At 35.3% G+C, this 12,963-nt stretch overlaps 1 protein-coding gene across 3 annotated transcripts in view; it reads right to left on the minus strand.

The window, feature by feature from the left end:
- Positions 1-312: 312 nt before the first annotated feature.
- The window catches only part of LOC127063950 (cilia- and flagella-associated protein 298-like), a 57,103-nt gene continuing 44,452 nt past the window's right edge, over positions 313-12,963 (minus strand). For 2 of the 3 annotated variants that reach the window (XM_050994328.1, XM_050994329.1), the window contains one exon: positions 313-4,664. In XM_050994328.1, the coding sequence (XP_050850285.1) occupies positions 4,554-4,664 (111 nt within the window). In that variant the 3' untranslated portion in view covers positions 313-4,553. Of the gene's footprint in view, positions 4,665-9,600; positions 9,921-12,963 lie in introns of all 3 variants that reach the window. The other variant, XM_050994326.1, reaches the window with a different exon arrangement.

The raw sequence follows: 12,963 nt of genomic DNA on the forward strand, positions 1-12,963 counted from the left end.
ATTAGTAAAACGTCGCACTAATTGCATTTCTGAGGTGCGCATATAAGTTTTCACAGAGCTTTTGCCTTTTGTATGAGATGCGATATATTTCAAATTGATAATCAAATACACGGCCGGAGCGGGTGGAAGGAACGATTTTTGGTGTTTTTTTGCGCTTCTATAAATCTACCTAAAAACCTATGTATTACTTTTTTTTTAGCCGCGACGATCAAATGCCGAACCTTTCTTTTTCTTTTTTCTTTTTTCTTCTTTTTTTTTTCGTTAATTTTTTATTTCGTTCTCTTTAATTTTCTCTTGGTACTAGTTGAACAAGTATTATTTCTTTTCTTTATTTAGCACGCACTTCTCAATCGTTTAAATCGCGTTCTTTTTTATTTTTTTTTATTTGTGTATTTTTTCTCTTCATATCGCGCATTATTTAGTACAATTTTTTTTAACAACAGCAATTACATGTTTTTTTTTCTTTTTTTCTTCTCCTTTTTATTTATTTATTTATTTATCTTTTTTTTTCATTTTTGAAGTTGCGTGCTTTTCATCGTAAATCTCTATTAAATATCATGTATAATATATCTCATCTAGAATTCCTTTGCAGTGACTTCGTTAATGCAATTTTATTTTCTTTATATCATCGTATTGCTCTACCCTTGCCACAGGGAGACATTTTTTCTTTTTTCCTTTTTTATTCTTTCCCTCTTTCCCCCTCCCTCCCTCTGTCTCTCTCTCTCTCTCTCTCTCTCTCTCTCTCTCTCTCTCTCTCTCTCTCTCTCTCACAATCGTTTCACATCATTTTCTTCTCTCTTATCTAGAATCTTTCTTCTTTTATTTTGTTTTCGGTGTCACCAACGCTTCAATTAACTCCATTATCCGTTAATACTTATTAAATATTCTTTTAATTATTGTAGATCACAGACAACTTGTTCTTAATCCATAAAAACAATTCAATTATTTCTTTCCATAAGTTATCAACGCATATGGTGTACGCGCGTGGCGCAATCAAGATGCTTCGTTTTCCTTTTAGGAATGTTCGTGATGCATTGAATGATTAAAAAAAATCAATTTAAGTAAAAAGAAAAAAAATGTGTGTATATATCTATATATATATATAAAATAAGAAATTCAACAACCGAGCTCGTGTAGGAATCGAGATCGATAAAAACTCCGAATGATTTCGACGGAAGTAACGAGCTGATATTTGCACAGTCGACTCGTTTGGTCGATACTTCCGGTTGACATAAATGCGTCAACTATATACATACGCGTGCATGTCGATCGAACGACGAATATACGGACGAAATTTCGATGGCCCTGTCTTTCTTTGTCCGATACTCAGTATGTATATATATATATAATATACTTATACAAATACATTATATAGTACATTATATATGTATATATGTAATATATATAATGTATATATAATATATGTATATATATATATATATATATATATATATATATATATATATATATATTTTAAATCGAAATAAAAACTCGGCCAACTTCGATCGATCAAAGTATATGCATTTCTATTGCGCCACTTGCGTTAATTTGTTATATATTTAATATACTTATAAATGACTAGGGAGAATTATATCTTACGTATAAGTGCTTCCTTCTTGTATCTTTTTTCTTGTATCTTTTTATTTTTCTTCTTCCTCCACATTTTCTTTCGTTCACTTTTTCCTTCTCTGTGTTCGTTTTGTTTTTTCAAGTATATTTTCATTATGTTTTATTTTTATTATTATTATTTTATTTTATTTTATTTTATTTTTTTTTTATTTTTTTCTTTTTTCCTTTAGTTTTTTACTTCTCACCGCACGAATACAGGTACCTCTAAGAGTTTTTCGAATCTACATACGGTATACGAGAATGAACGCAGCAGTTACGAGCATAGTCTTTAGATTTCTTTTTTTTTCTTTTTCTTCTTCTTCATCTTCTTCTTTTTATTCTTATTATATTTTTTGTTGTTTTGTTCTTTAAACAAACAACGATGATGATTATGAAGATATATTTTAAGATTTTCTTTTTTTTCTCTTTTTACCAACTTTTCTTATGAGTTCAGATAAAAGATCGGTCTTAATAAATTTATTTTTTTGTCTTTCTTTTCATAATCTCTTGGAAAATAAGAACGTTTTTCTTCTTTTTTCTTTTCTTCTTTTCCCTTTAAACGATTTCTTTGAATTGATTTCACTGTATTTCTTTCTTCTTTCCCAGAAAATGTACACAGATCACGAACTTCGTTCGCAGTGAAAAGTGTGAAAATTCGGGCACGTTATTACAAAGTAATAACCCCGGGCATAATCATTTTTCGCCTTAAGAAAGGTACGTGTAAACTTGTGTGGATGTGTGTTTGTGTGTGTCTGTTTAATTTTTCATACGCGTAATCGTATTTTTCTGTGTGTGTATGTATATGTCTATATAATATGTATGTATGTATGTGTGTAGAAAGACGCGAGAGCAAATTCTTTCGCAGGTAATTCGATAAAAGTGTATCGATTGTGTGTCTCTACTAAAATGCACAGTGATTGGATGCGTTTATGATCACACAGCAAGCGAATTACTTAGTTAATATTTTGTAACTTTAACGATATTTAAATACTTATCAACTGACATCTTTCTCCCTTTCTATTTTCGTTTCTTTTTTCTTTTTTCCTTTTATATTTCTTTCTATTCTCTCATTCATTTTTTACTCGTAGCTCGTAAATAACGTGACATTGAAAGATTATTTACGAATAAAACGCGTTTGCAAATCGAAACCATTTTCCTTTTTTTTTGCCCGCTCCTTTTCATTCTTTTTTTCTTTTCTTTCCTTCTTTATTTGTTTAAACGGATTTATCTTCACTTTTTTATAATTATTATTTTATTATTACTATTATTATTTATATTATTATTATTATTATTATTATTATTATTATTATTATTATTATTATTATTATTATTATTATTATTATTATTATTACCTCAGATATACCCGTTCGGTGTGGTCGAGTGAACCAGAGGGAATCTCTTTGTATACTCGTTTATTTTTATAAGTTTTAATAATTATCGGCCGACATGCTAGTAAGCCGAGAGAGTTCGATTATCTAATTAATCGAGAAAAGTTGGTCGAGCACGTAGGACAGATTCGAAAGGAACGGCACAAGATGATGATGAGGACCTTAACGCGAGATCCGGCGCGTTAAAAATTATTCTTTCTTATTTTCTTCTTCTTTTTTTTCTTCTTCAAAACTCGAAAAATCGAATCGATTAATAAAGAATGTGTTTTCGAATCGAATTTTTCGTTTTTTTTCTTCAGTTCTTTGGCAAATTTTATCGATCAATTCACGATCACGACCTCATTATCCACATTTTATACTTATCGAACAACACCGGATACTTCCTCGTCGATCCCTCTAAAAAAAAAAAGGAAAAGAAAAGGAAATGGAAGCAAATATAAAATCATCATTAAAAAGCTCGCGTGCGCGACCATTCGTTTTAGCAAAATGCCGCGGAAATATATATATACTCATATATTAAAAGAAAAAAGAAAAAAGCGAATGATAAATACGAGAACGACGATGACGATAAAAATCGCTCGGACGAATTTACGTCGTTTCGAGAATCGTTCTATTCTTCCCACGTTTTATTATTATTATTATTATTATTATTATTATTATTATTATTATTATTATTATTAGCGTTATTTTCTTTCGTTTTCCTTTTTTTCTCTTTTTTCTTTGTATTTTCACCGTTTCACGCAAAAGATTGGAGCGAGGCAAGAGGAAGGGAAGCGGCGATTTACATTTCCTGGCGATCATCGAGTAGAAAAATGTCTGTGTCACAAAATATCGTTTATCTCTGTCGATAAAGTTAGCGTAAACCTTTTTTTTTCTTTTTTTTCGTTCTTTTTTTCATTTTTTTTTATTCTTTTTTTTATTTTTTTCTTTTTTTAAGGAGGATCAATTGCTGCATTGCACATACGGGCAGAGATTTATAATCTTTGGGTTAATCTTATTCCGCGCTTTTTTGCGCGAAACACCGATGGTCGACTATATATATATTTTTTTAAATTCTTTCTCGTATTCTTTAACCTTTCATTCTTTCTTATCGTCATCGACCTATCGGCATGTAAGTACACGACGAAGCGAAAAAATCAATTACGTATTTCTATATATAATATATGTGTATAGAATATATATTATTATATTCGAGGTGTGGAGGGACGGCCGTGTCGTTCACATTCCCTCTCTTTTATTCTTTATCTTCTACACTCCTCTCCCTCTCTCTCTCTCTATCTCTTTCTTTCACTCTCCCTCTTTCCTTTTTATTTTCCATCTCCTATTTACCTCTGGTTCACTCCATAAAAAGGACGACGCGCGAAGCTGTGTTCGAATCGGCAAAAGAATTTTGGCTCTTCACGGTTAGCAACGTTTCAAATATAACACCAAAGCATCATCGAAACTTGTTCATCTTTCTCTCGTTCTCTCTATCTCTTTCTCTTTATTTCTATTTCTCTTTCTTTCTCTTCCTTCATATACGTACTTCCTTTCGGTAGATACGAGAGAAGGTAGCTTTTAGTGCGGTCTCCACGAGATGTTGTTCATACCGTGGAAATGACGCTTCAGACTGCTGCCGTCGGCCCAGGGGGAGTTGAGATACTCGTCGTCATCGTTTTGCTCAAGTTGCTGAAACAAAATGATACGTCAGAGTTAGCGCGACGTCACTATCACGCTCGTACGTGCTCTCGTCCTTTGCAATTCTGTTGAAATTCGATCGATCGAAAAACGCGTAGAGAGAAACACTGGGAAGAAAATATAGGGGAAGGAAGAAGGAAGAGGGAGAAGGACAGAGGGATGAAAGGAGGGAGGATGCGAACACGTATGCTGTAACGAATTGGTGCCTTTTCGCGAGGGGTGGCCATTCTGAAACGAGGAGAGTCCTGGTGTTAGGTTCAAGGGTGGGGCGTAGATAGTTGGGTCAGAATCGATGCTTGCGTCCTTGCTTGCTTGCTTGCTTGCTTACTGCTTGGTTGTTCGCTTTCTTGTTTTTGATATTTTCTTTCACGTATTCCGCAAATCGAGGATTTATTACAGTGGGTATGTATAATGTATACAGCTGAGGATGTATTGAGAGCGTAGAGATAAATTTTATAACTCGTTGAAATACATTTGAAGGAAGTACGATTACAAGATTTTGATTTAGAAGGTATTTCAATTTCTGAAGTATGTCTCTACTTCTAACGGAGGAATTTTCTTTTCAATTTACACAATTAACATTTGTAATTTATTTAATATGTATGATTTTTTAATCGTGTCACGTAATTCATGGAAATAATTACAGAAGTTGAAATATATATATATATGCAAATTAGTTGCGACCGTAATTATTCTATTTAACGTGAAATGTCCCTTTATCTAAAAATGGGACAATCGGTATATCTATTGTGTACGCTCGTAAATGATTTATTCGAATTATCATGTTAAAGTAACGAGGTAAATTGTTAATCTCTTTTTATCGTCGCGTATTCTCGTCGATTTTCCACAAGAGAAATTAGTATTCCGGTTTGGGCGTTGGCGGTACTCGCGAAATCGAATGCTTTCGAGAGAAAGGAGAACAAGTAAGTACTTTCGAATGGAGGACGGTCTAATTCAAAAATACTCACTCGGCTTTTATTTTTCCTTTTTTTTTTTCTTTCTTTTTTCACCTTCAAAATATCTCGATTTTTTTATATATTTCGATTTATCTTTATCAGTACGTGTCATCTTGCTCTTAGTAATCTTCATTCTAGAGGTTTGACGATCTTAATGCGTACGAGTAGAATGAAAATTACTCGTCTAAAGATAATTCTTGTGGAGTCGTTGAATCTTGAAGATTCGTACGAAACGGCATTAATCTCTGTGTGGAAATTGGTTATATCGTAGAAAGACGGATTGATCGTACCTTCGGGTATTCAGGATAGATTGAACAGAGAGAGAGAGAGAGAGAGAGAGAAAGAGAAAGAGATGGATGGGTAGATATAGAAGGGAGAATTCCAGAACGAAAGGAGAATACGAGCATCACGTGCATTCGAGTTGACCTTTGTTCATAGGACGTATCTGTCCCTCTTTCTGTTGTCCCTCACAACGTCACGGAATAAGTATCGAGTAAAGTAGTATATCGTGTTCATGCGTTAAATCGTTCCTCGCGAAATTATCGACGGGACGGTGGCCTCTCTTCTCATCTACGACGATCGAAATACCTTTTAAAAATGTATAAAGTTTTACCCCTCCATGTCGTTCAGCTTGAATATTTTTTATGATGAGAAACTTCTAGCAAAGACTTTATGTACCAGACGATCGATAGGTTCGATCTCGTTAAAAAAAAAAAAAAAAAAAAAAAAAAATAGAAAAACGAAAAAGAAAGGAAAAGAAAGAAGAAAGGAATAAATAAATAGATAAATAAATAAATTAATAAATTGTTCCTTTTCTAATTTACTTTACTCGATCCTACTAGATTAATCGCTCGGATAAAAAACCGCAGTCATTGGCATAGAGTCAAGCGTATAAGCCAATAAAATATCTTTTCTTCTCTCCCTTTGTTTTTCTTCTTTCTTTTTCTTTCGTGTCTCCTTTTTTATATACATATTCGTTGATTAAACTGACATGATATATACTAGCAAATTCGGTGTTCTCGAAATCGCGTGTTCCTTTTGATTAATCCTTTCAATCGGAGGAAAGTGTACAAGTATTTGAAAATCACCCGGTATATAGAAAATAGAGAATCTGGATAAAACGTGGCCAGTGAACGATGGTTTGTATGTGTGTGTGTGTATGTGTGTACTTGTATATGTATACAGTGCAATCGGAGTGTTTCACGATAGACAGCACGTCGCCGTTTTACTACTCTATACTATGCGTATATATGTATGTACATAGTATGTATACATACACATGCTTCGAGTTTCTATGGTGCACGAGGATTGTCGTTTCTAGCGATAAAGGATACGTCGTTACGTCGATTAATTCTCACCCGAGACATTGTCAGCATCGTCAGACTAAAAATTACAAGGGAATCGACATAACGATGCTTAAACCTCTAACCCTTTTTTCTCTCTCTCTCTCTCTTTCTTTCTTATTTCTTTTCCTATTTAAATTGCCGGTCTGTGATCTGATTTATAAACGAATTAAAAAATTTTTCGAATAAATAAAAGAAGATATCGTGATAATCGTGGTTCGTTAATTCCAGACGTATCCTTTTTATTTATGTATATACCAAGCATATGTATATATATACATATACATGCATATACGTATGTATTTATCCATAGAACATGGAAACGCGAGCTCTTGGCACGAAACTAGACTGCAAGACGCCATCTCCGATGGTATAGTGTATATTATGACGGTTAACGGCTGCCAAGTTGGCTGTACACCATTGGTAGAAACATCTGGAAATTTACAGGCGACGTCCAGCTAATGTTCTAACATAAATCAGTAATCGAGCGTGTAGAGCTTTCAAATGACAAAATAACATTAGCTACACTGCAAAAATACAGGACTTTTACTATCGGCATCCGTTTCTACATTCGGAATTTTTCTCCTCGTAAAAATACTTTTCCATTTGACACGCTTCCCATTCACAAATAGAACGTTTCGAACGAAGATCCGACTCGTATAAAAAAAATATGTTCAACTCGTAAAATTGCGATCAAGTTTTTTTTTCTTTTTTTGTTTCTTTTTTTTTCTTCTTTCATTTTTATGAAAGTTTTCTCGTTTCTCCGTTCTTTTTTCTTTCCTTTTTTTTTTTGTTTTAGAAAACTTTATGCATAAACGTTGGCACGTCCATCTGATTGTCCTTTCGTTAGTAATTTCCTAACTCTTTCGTTAGGATTTCATAAATTCCAGACGAGCTAATGTTAGAAATGTAGGAAAGAATGTCTGGGGGAAAGGGTTAAAAAGTTGAAGAAACTTCGTTTTACGAGTTAAAACGACCGAGTTGCATCGAGTTTATCGTCGAGATTATAGGAGTAAGAGTTTCAGGATAATAAGGTGGGAGAGATCGTAGTTATTTCCCGAGGCCTCGAAAACATCGATTTCGTCCTGAAAGAGGGCAGGGCTAATCTAATTCGAAGCGCAGGCCGCGATGTTTGCGTACTTAGTCCATCGGATATCCTAGCCGTGGTGAGCTTAGGCCGTCTGTGAAATTGGCCGTGTAATCACGTTCGATATATCGGTGAGTACGATGTTGAAACGAGGTCTGTGAGAAAGAAAGAGAGAGAGAGAGAGAGAGAGAGAGAGAGAGAGATGCTGCTAAACGGCTGCTATGATATTTATATACTATACATACATATATAAAGATCGCGGACAATACGCGTTTCTGCTTCGTCGGGTATCGAATGGTGGCTTTGGAAAGAAAACCGCGAACTATGTGGCTTTTCCATGATACATCTATCTCTTCGCCATCAGTTTTAGTTGGTAACACCTTACGAAAGGAATTCTCACCTCCGTCTCTCTCGTCTATAGATATAAACCCGAGTATAAAATTCTCCTTGTAGATTTCTTGACCGTGAACCACTTGTACTTAAATCGCTCGATTTATTTTACCTCGTTATTTAGTAGTTAACTCACGAAAATATATTATGCACGCAAAAGGCTTTCAAATGTATTCATAATCGAGATATAATGTCAATATATACGCATATATATATATATATATATATATATATATATATATATGTATGTATGTATGTATGTATGTATGTATGTATGTATGTATGTATGAATGTATGTATTTATTTATTTATTCATGTATATCGTAAGCTTTACGTTTTCTTCGGAAGAAAAGATTACCGAGGAGTGGAAAGAAAGATTAATAAAATCGTTTGAGAAGCCTTAAATAATGTACGCTTGTAAAGGATATTAGAAACATGAAGACTTTAGCTTGACCACACTGTCCCTCTCTCTCTCTCTCTCTCTCTCTCTCTCTCTCTCTCTCTCTCTCTCTCTCCTTCTCTATCTACTTTTCTTTTTTTTCTCGTCTTAACGTAGTTGGTCGTTAAAGCGATTATGTCGAGATTCAAGTCGAGACAATTCTCTTTACAAATCTATCATGTTTCGTCGGTAAATCGAGCAGAAGCCCCATCGAACGTAAGTATACCGGAAAATGACGCGAGTATAAATGCTTCCCGTGTACGATGAATAGCAGTAGTAGCACAAGTAGTAGTATTACTAGTAGTAATAGTAGTAGTAGCAGTAGTAGTAGTAGTACGTTAAAAGCCAGCCAAGTGTCGCATGATCGACATTTACTTTCACTCGACTGGACAATAAGCTTCGTAACACACACGCGTGCCACGGGAAAATATTATTAACCATAAACTCCAACGGCAATCGGATTTACTCTTAAACGACCTTTATATATCGATGTCTAAAAAAAAAAATATATATACATATATATACATATAAGACAACACCGAAAGTTAGCAAAAGATATATGGATATACAGATAGATAAATAGATAGACAGAAAGAGAGAAGGGGAGGGAAAAGACAGAGATAAATTATCTTTTTCCTTTCCGTTTTTTCTTTAAAGAAAAAAAATCTAGTCGATCTCTCCCAAATTACACAATTCTTATTATTTGGCTTACCCCTGAACCGAGAGCGAGTTGGGTATGCCATCGAGGCTCTCCCTACTGATGTCATCAGCCATCGCGACCTTGAGCTGATGACCGAAACTCGCCAGGTCCTCCCTAAAAGCTTCGCTTCCAGGCGTAAGGGCACCGCTCGTGGGCGGCAGAGGCGTACCGTTGCTTCCATCGCCCTCGGCGCCCTCCTCTCCTTCCTCCCCGCCAACGAGGGCCTCCTCGTCTTCGTTGTAGATCTTGAAGTAGGCGATGGTGAGGTATATCACCGAGATTATGAAAGACGGTATCGGAATTGCCATCGCGTACACCAGGTTCATATACACCTAGAGAATGCATTTTGCGCAGGGACTGTCAGCTTGATCCTTTCTCATATTTTCTTTAATTTGTTTCTTTTCTTTTCTTTTCTTTTCTTTTCTTTTATCGTTTCTTAGTTTACGAATAACACGGATAAAACGCTTATTCAACGTTATTGTTTTAATATGTATGAACGTATGAACGAAAAATGAGAACAGGCGTTTAATCGAATATAAGAAATTGTCGGAGTTATTTTGTACCAACTGTAATTGGGTTGTAATTAAAAAAGAACAAAAAAAGGAAGAAGAAATAGACTCGCCATTTCTTACTATACTTCGCAAAATATCTTTTTTGTCAAACGGACGTATGTATAATGGATTCTCGTGAATAAAATGCGACAAATATGTTAGGCGAACGAAACGAAACGAAAATGAAAACGAAAACGAAACGAAACGAAACGAAACGAAACGAAACGAAACGAAACATTTGGATGGATGGAGATGTCGGAGTTATTTTATGCTCGTACTACTGCGTCGATACCTTCCCGCATTTTTTTAGTATCTTTTTTGTTTTCTTTTTTCGCTTCTTTTTTCTTTTTCTTTACTTTTCGTGAACATGAAACAGATAGATCGGCACAAAGATAAAGGTCATAAAATAAATATGAAAACGTTTGCGCGGACGATAGGAGGGTGCGGGTGGGGGGTGGAGGTGGAGGAAGGATCATTGTATAGATTGAAAACGATAGAAAAGGAAATGTCGGAGATATTTCGTGCTCGTACCACTGCACGAACGAAATATATAATATATTGCATCTCTGCGATTCCTACCGAAAATATCTTTATTCTCGATGTTATTGTTCCTTAAGCGAGAAAGCGAAATTGAAAAGTTTATAAGAAATTTCGTAAAAATTTCGTCCGTTCCCTATTTTCCGATCCATCCCATCCCATTTCATGAGAGACGAAAGTCAGGCCATTCGTTTCTTCGAGAATGCATTGTATTCGTACTGTACTATGTCGTAGAGTCGTAGCTACGTTTCACGTCGACGTAATCGGAATCCCACTATGCTTTCTTTCTCTCTTTCTCTCTCTCTCTTTCTCTCTCTCTCTTTCTCTGTCTTTTTCTCCCTTCTCTCTCTCTCACTCTTACGTGAACGTTTATACGCCTACAACGTATGCGAGAAGAGTGCGAGGAAAATCGCTTTCTCTCGCGAAATGTGCGCAAGCACTATGTCGTCGCGACTGTTTTACGCTTTTCAAAGACCTTCGCTTACAAACGCTGACTCGAATCGTCCGTGTCCGACGACCGATTATACTTTGCATACATACTTACATATATGTAAGTTAATGTGTATATATATATGTGTGTGCGTGTATGTATATATGTATGCATAGATCATACGAATACATAAGTTTCTACGTATATCTATCTTCTTTCTTTTTCTTCATTCCTTTTTTCTTTCTTTTCTTCCTTCTTTTTCTTCTTTCCTACTTTCTCTCTCTCTCTCTCTCTCTCTCTTTCTCTCACCATCCTCTCTGAAATTTCATTTTTACCAGAGTACTCTCGAGACTTTTCCCCTTTTACGATCGAGAGATATTTTTCTACGGAACACCGTCGAATAATTTCTCTTTCCGTTTTCCATTCCTTCTCTGTCTCTTTCTTCAGTTTTCCCTGGCATGAGTTGTCACGAAGTAGAACAGAGTTAATACCTATACTTTCTATCTACGACCGAGATACGTACAAATAACAATTTACCGATAATATCTTTCTTCTTTTTTCCTTTCCCTCTTTTCTTTTTTATTCTTTTTTCGTTTTCTTTCTCACTCTTCTCCTCCTTTTTTTACGGATCACAAACAATGTTCGTTTAATTATTAACATATCAGATTTCAATCTATTGAATGCTCGATGTGCCTTGAAAAAAAAAGGAAAAGAACAAGAAGAAGAAGAAGAAGAAGAAACGTAAAATAAAAATTATCCCGTTTCCTCTTTTATTATATAAATTCATATCGAATGGAAAAGAAAAGTAGTATGTTTAAACGTTTCGTTGAACGAGAGAAGATACGTAGGAAAAAAAATAATTAGAAGGTAGTCAAGAATTTCGCTCTTTTTTTTTCTTCCCTTTCTCTCTTTTATATTCTTCTTTCAACGATGAACGAACGAACTTAAGACGAATTCAGAGGTGGTTATTAAAAGATAGATAGATAGAGAGAGAGAAAGAAAGAGAGAGAGAGAGAGAGAGAGAGACGGAGGATGGCGAGGAAAGGAGATCGCGACGGAAGATTTTCCATGTCCTAATTAGCGGCGACGTAAATCTACGTTAATAGGAACGACCGTAAGCATTTGAGAAACTGTCGAGTGAGACACTTCGAGCTGCATAACGGTAGCATGAATAGGAAACCTGAATAGGCACCTGCAGTATATCGATTCTCAAAAGGCCGTCGTTCCTTCCAACGTTGAACTCCTGCAAAAGTTGCACCACGTGTAACTCTTGCGATCTGTATATTGCAGACATACGTACGTACGTACGTACGTATGCTATGTAAAAATGTCTGTACGTGTGCGTTAATTATATAAATAAGAAAGAATAAGTCGCATGAGTCGACGGGGTTAGTAGCTTAATACATTTGAGTCGACTGAAAAAGTCAACTCGATATTTTTGATCACTTTTGTTTTCTTTTTTCTTTTTTTTTTTAATACGAATCTCGTTCGTCGAATATCATTTTCGCGGTAATAGGATTTATCGAGGTATCGATAAAACGGCACATCCTTGTCTGTTTCTTGAGGTTTTTCTTTGAAATTGCAGTAGTACGAGTCAACGATAATCCCGACTGTCAGCTTACATAGGTAGACCGACCGACGGACCGACCGACCAGTAGTACGTATATAACCCCCGAAGAAAGTTTTTGAGGTAAAACTGAGGCAAAGGAGAGGATAAGGATCGAAATACGCAAGTAATACGTTCACGTGTGTTACCATGTAACCTAACCCGTCGAGGTCGTCGCGTTCGATCGTTTTCTGTGCGACAAACAAAGCGACCTCATTTTCTTTCACGTGGATCACATCAACCATACGTAC

Source organism: Vespula vulgaris, chromosome 5 (genome assembly GCF_905475345.1).
Source record: "Vespula vulgaris chromosome 5, iyVesVulg1.1, whole genome shotgun sequence".
Taxonomy (NCBI): Eukaryota; Metazoa; Arthropoda; class Insecta; order Hymenoptera; family Vespidae; genus Vespula; species Vespula vulgaris.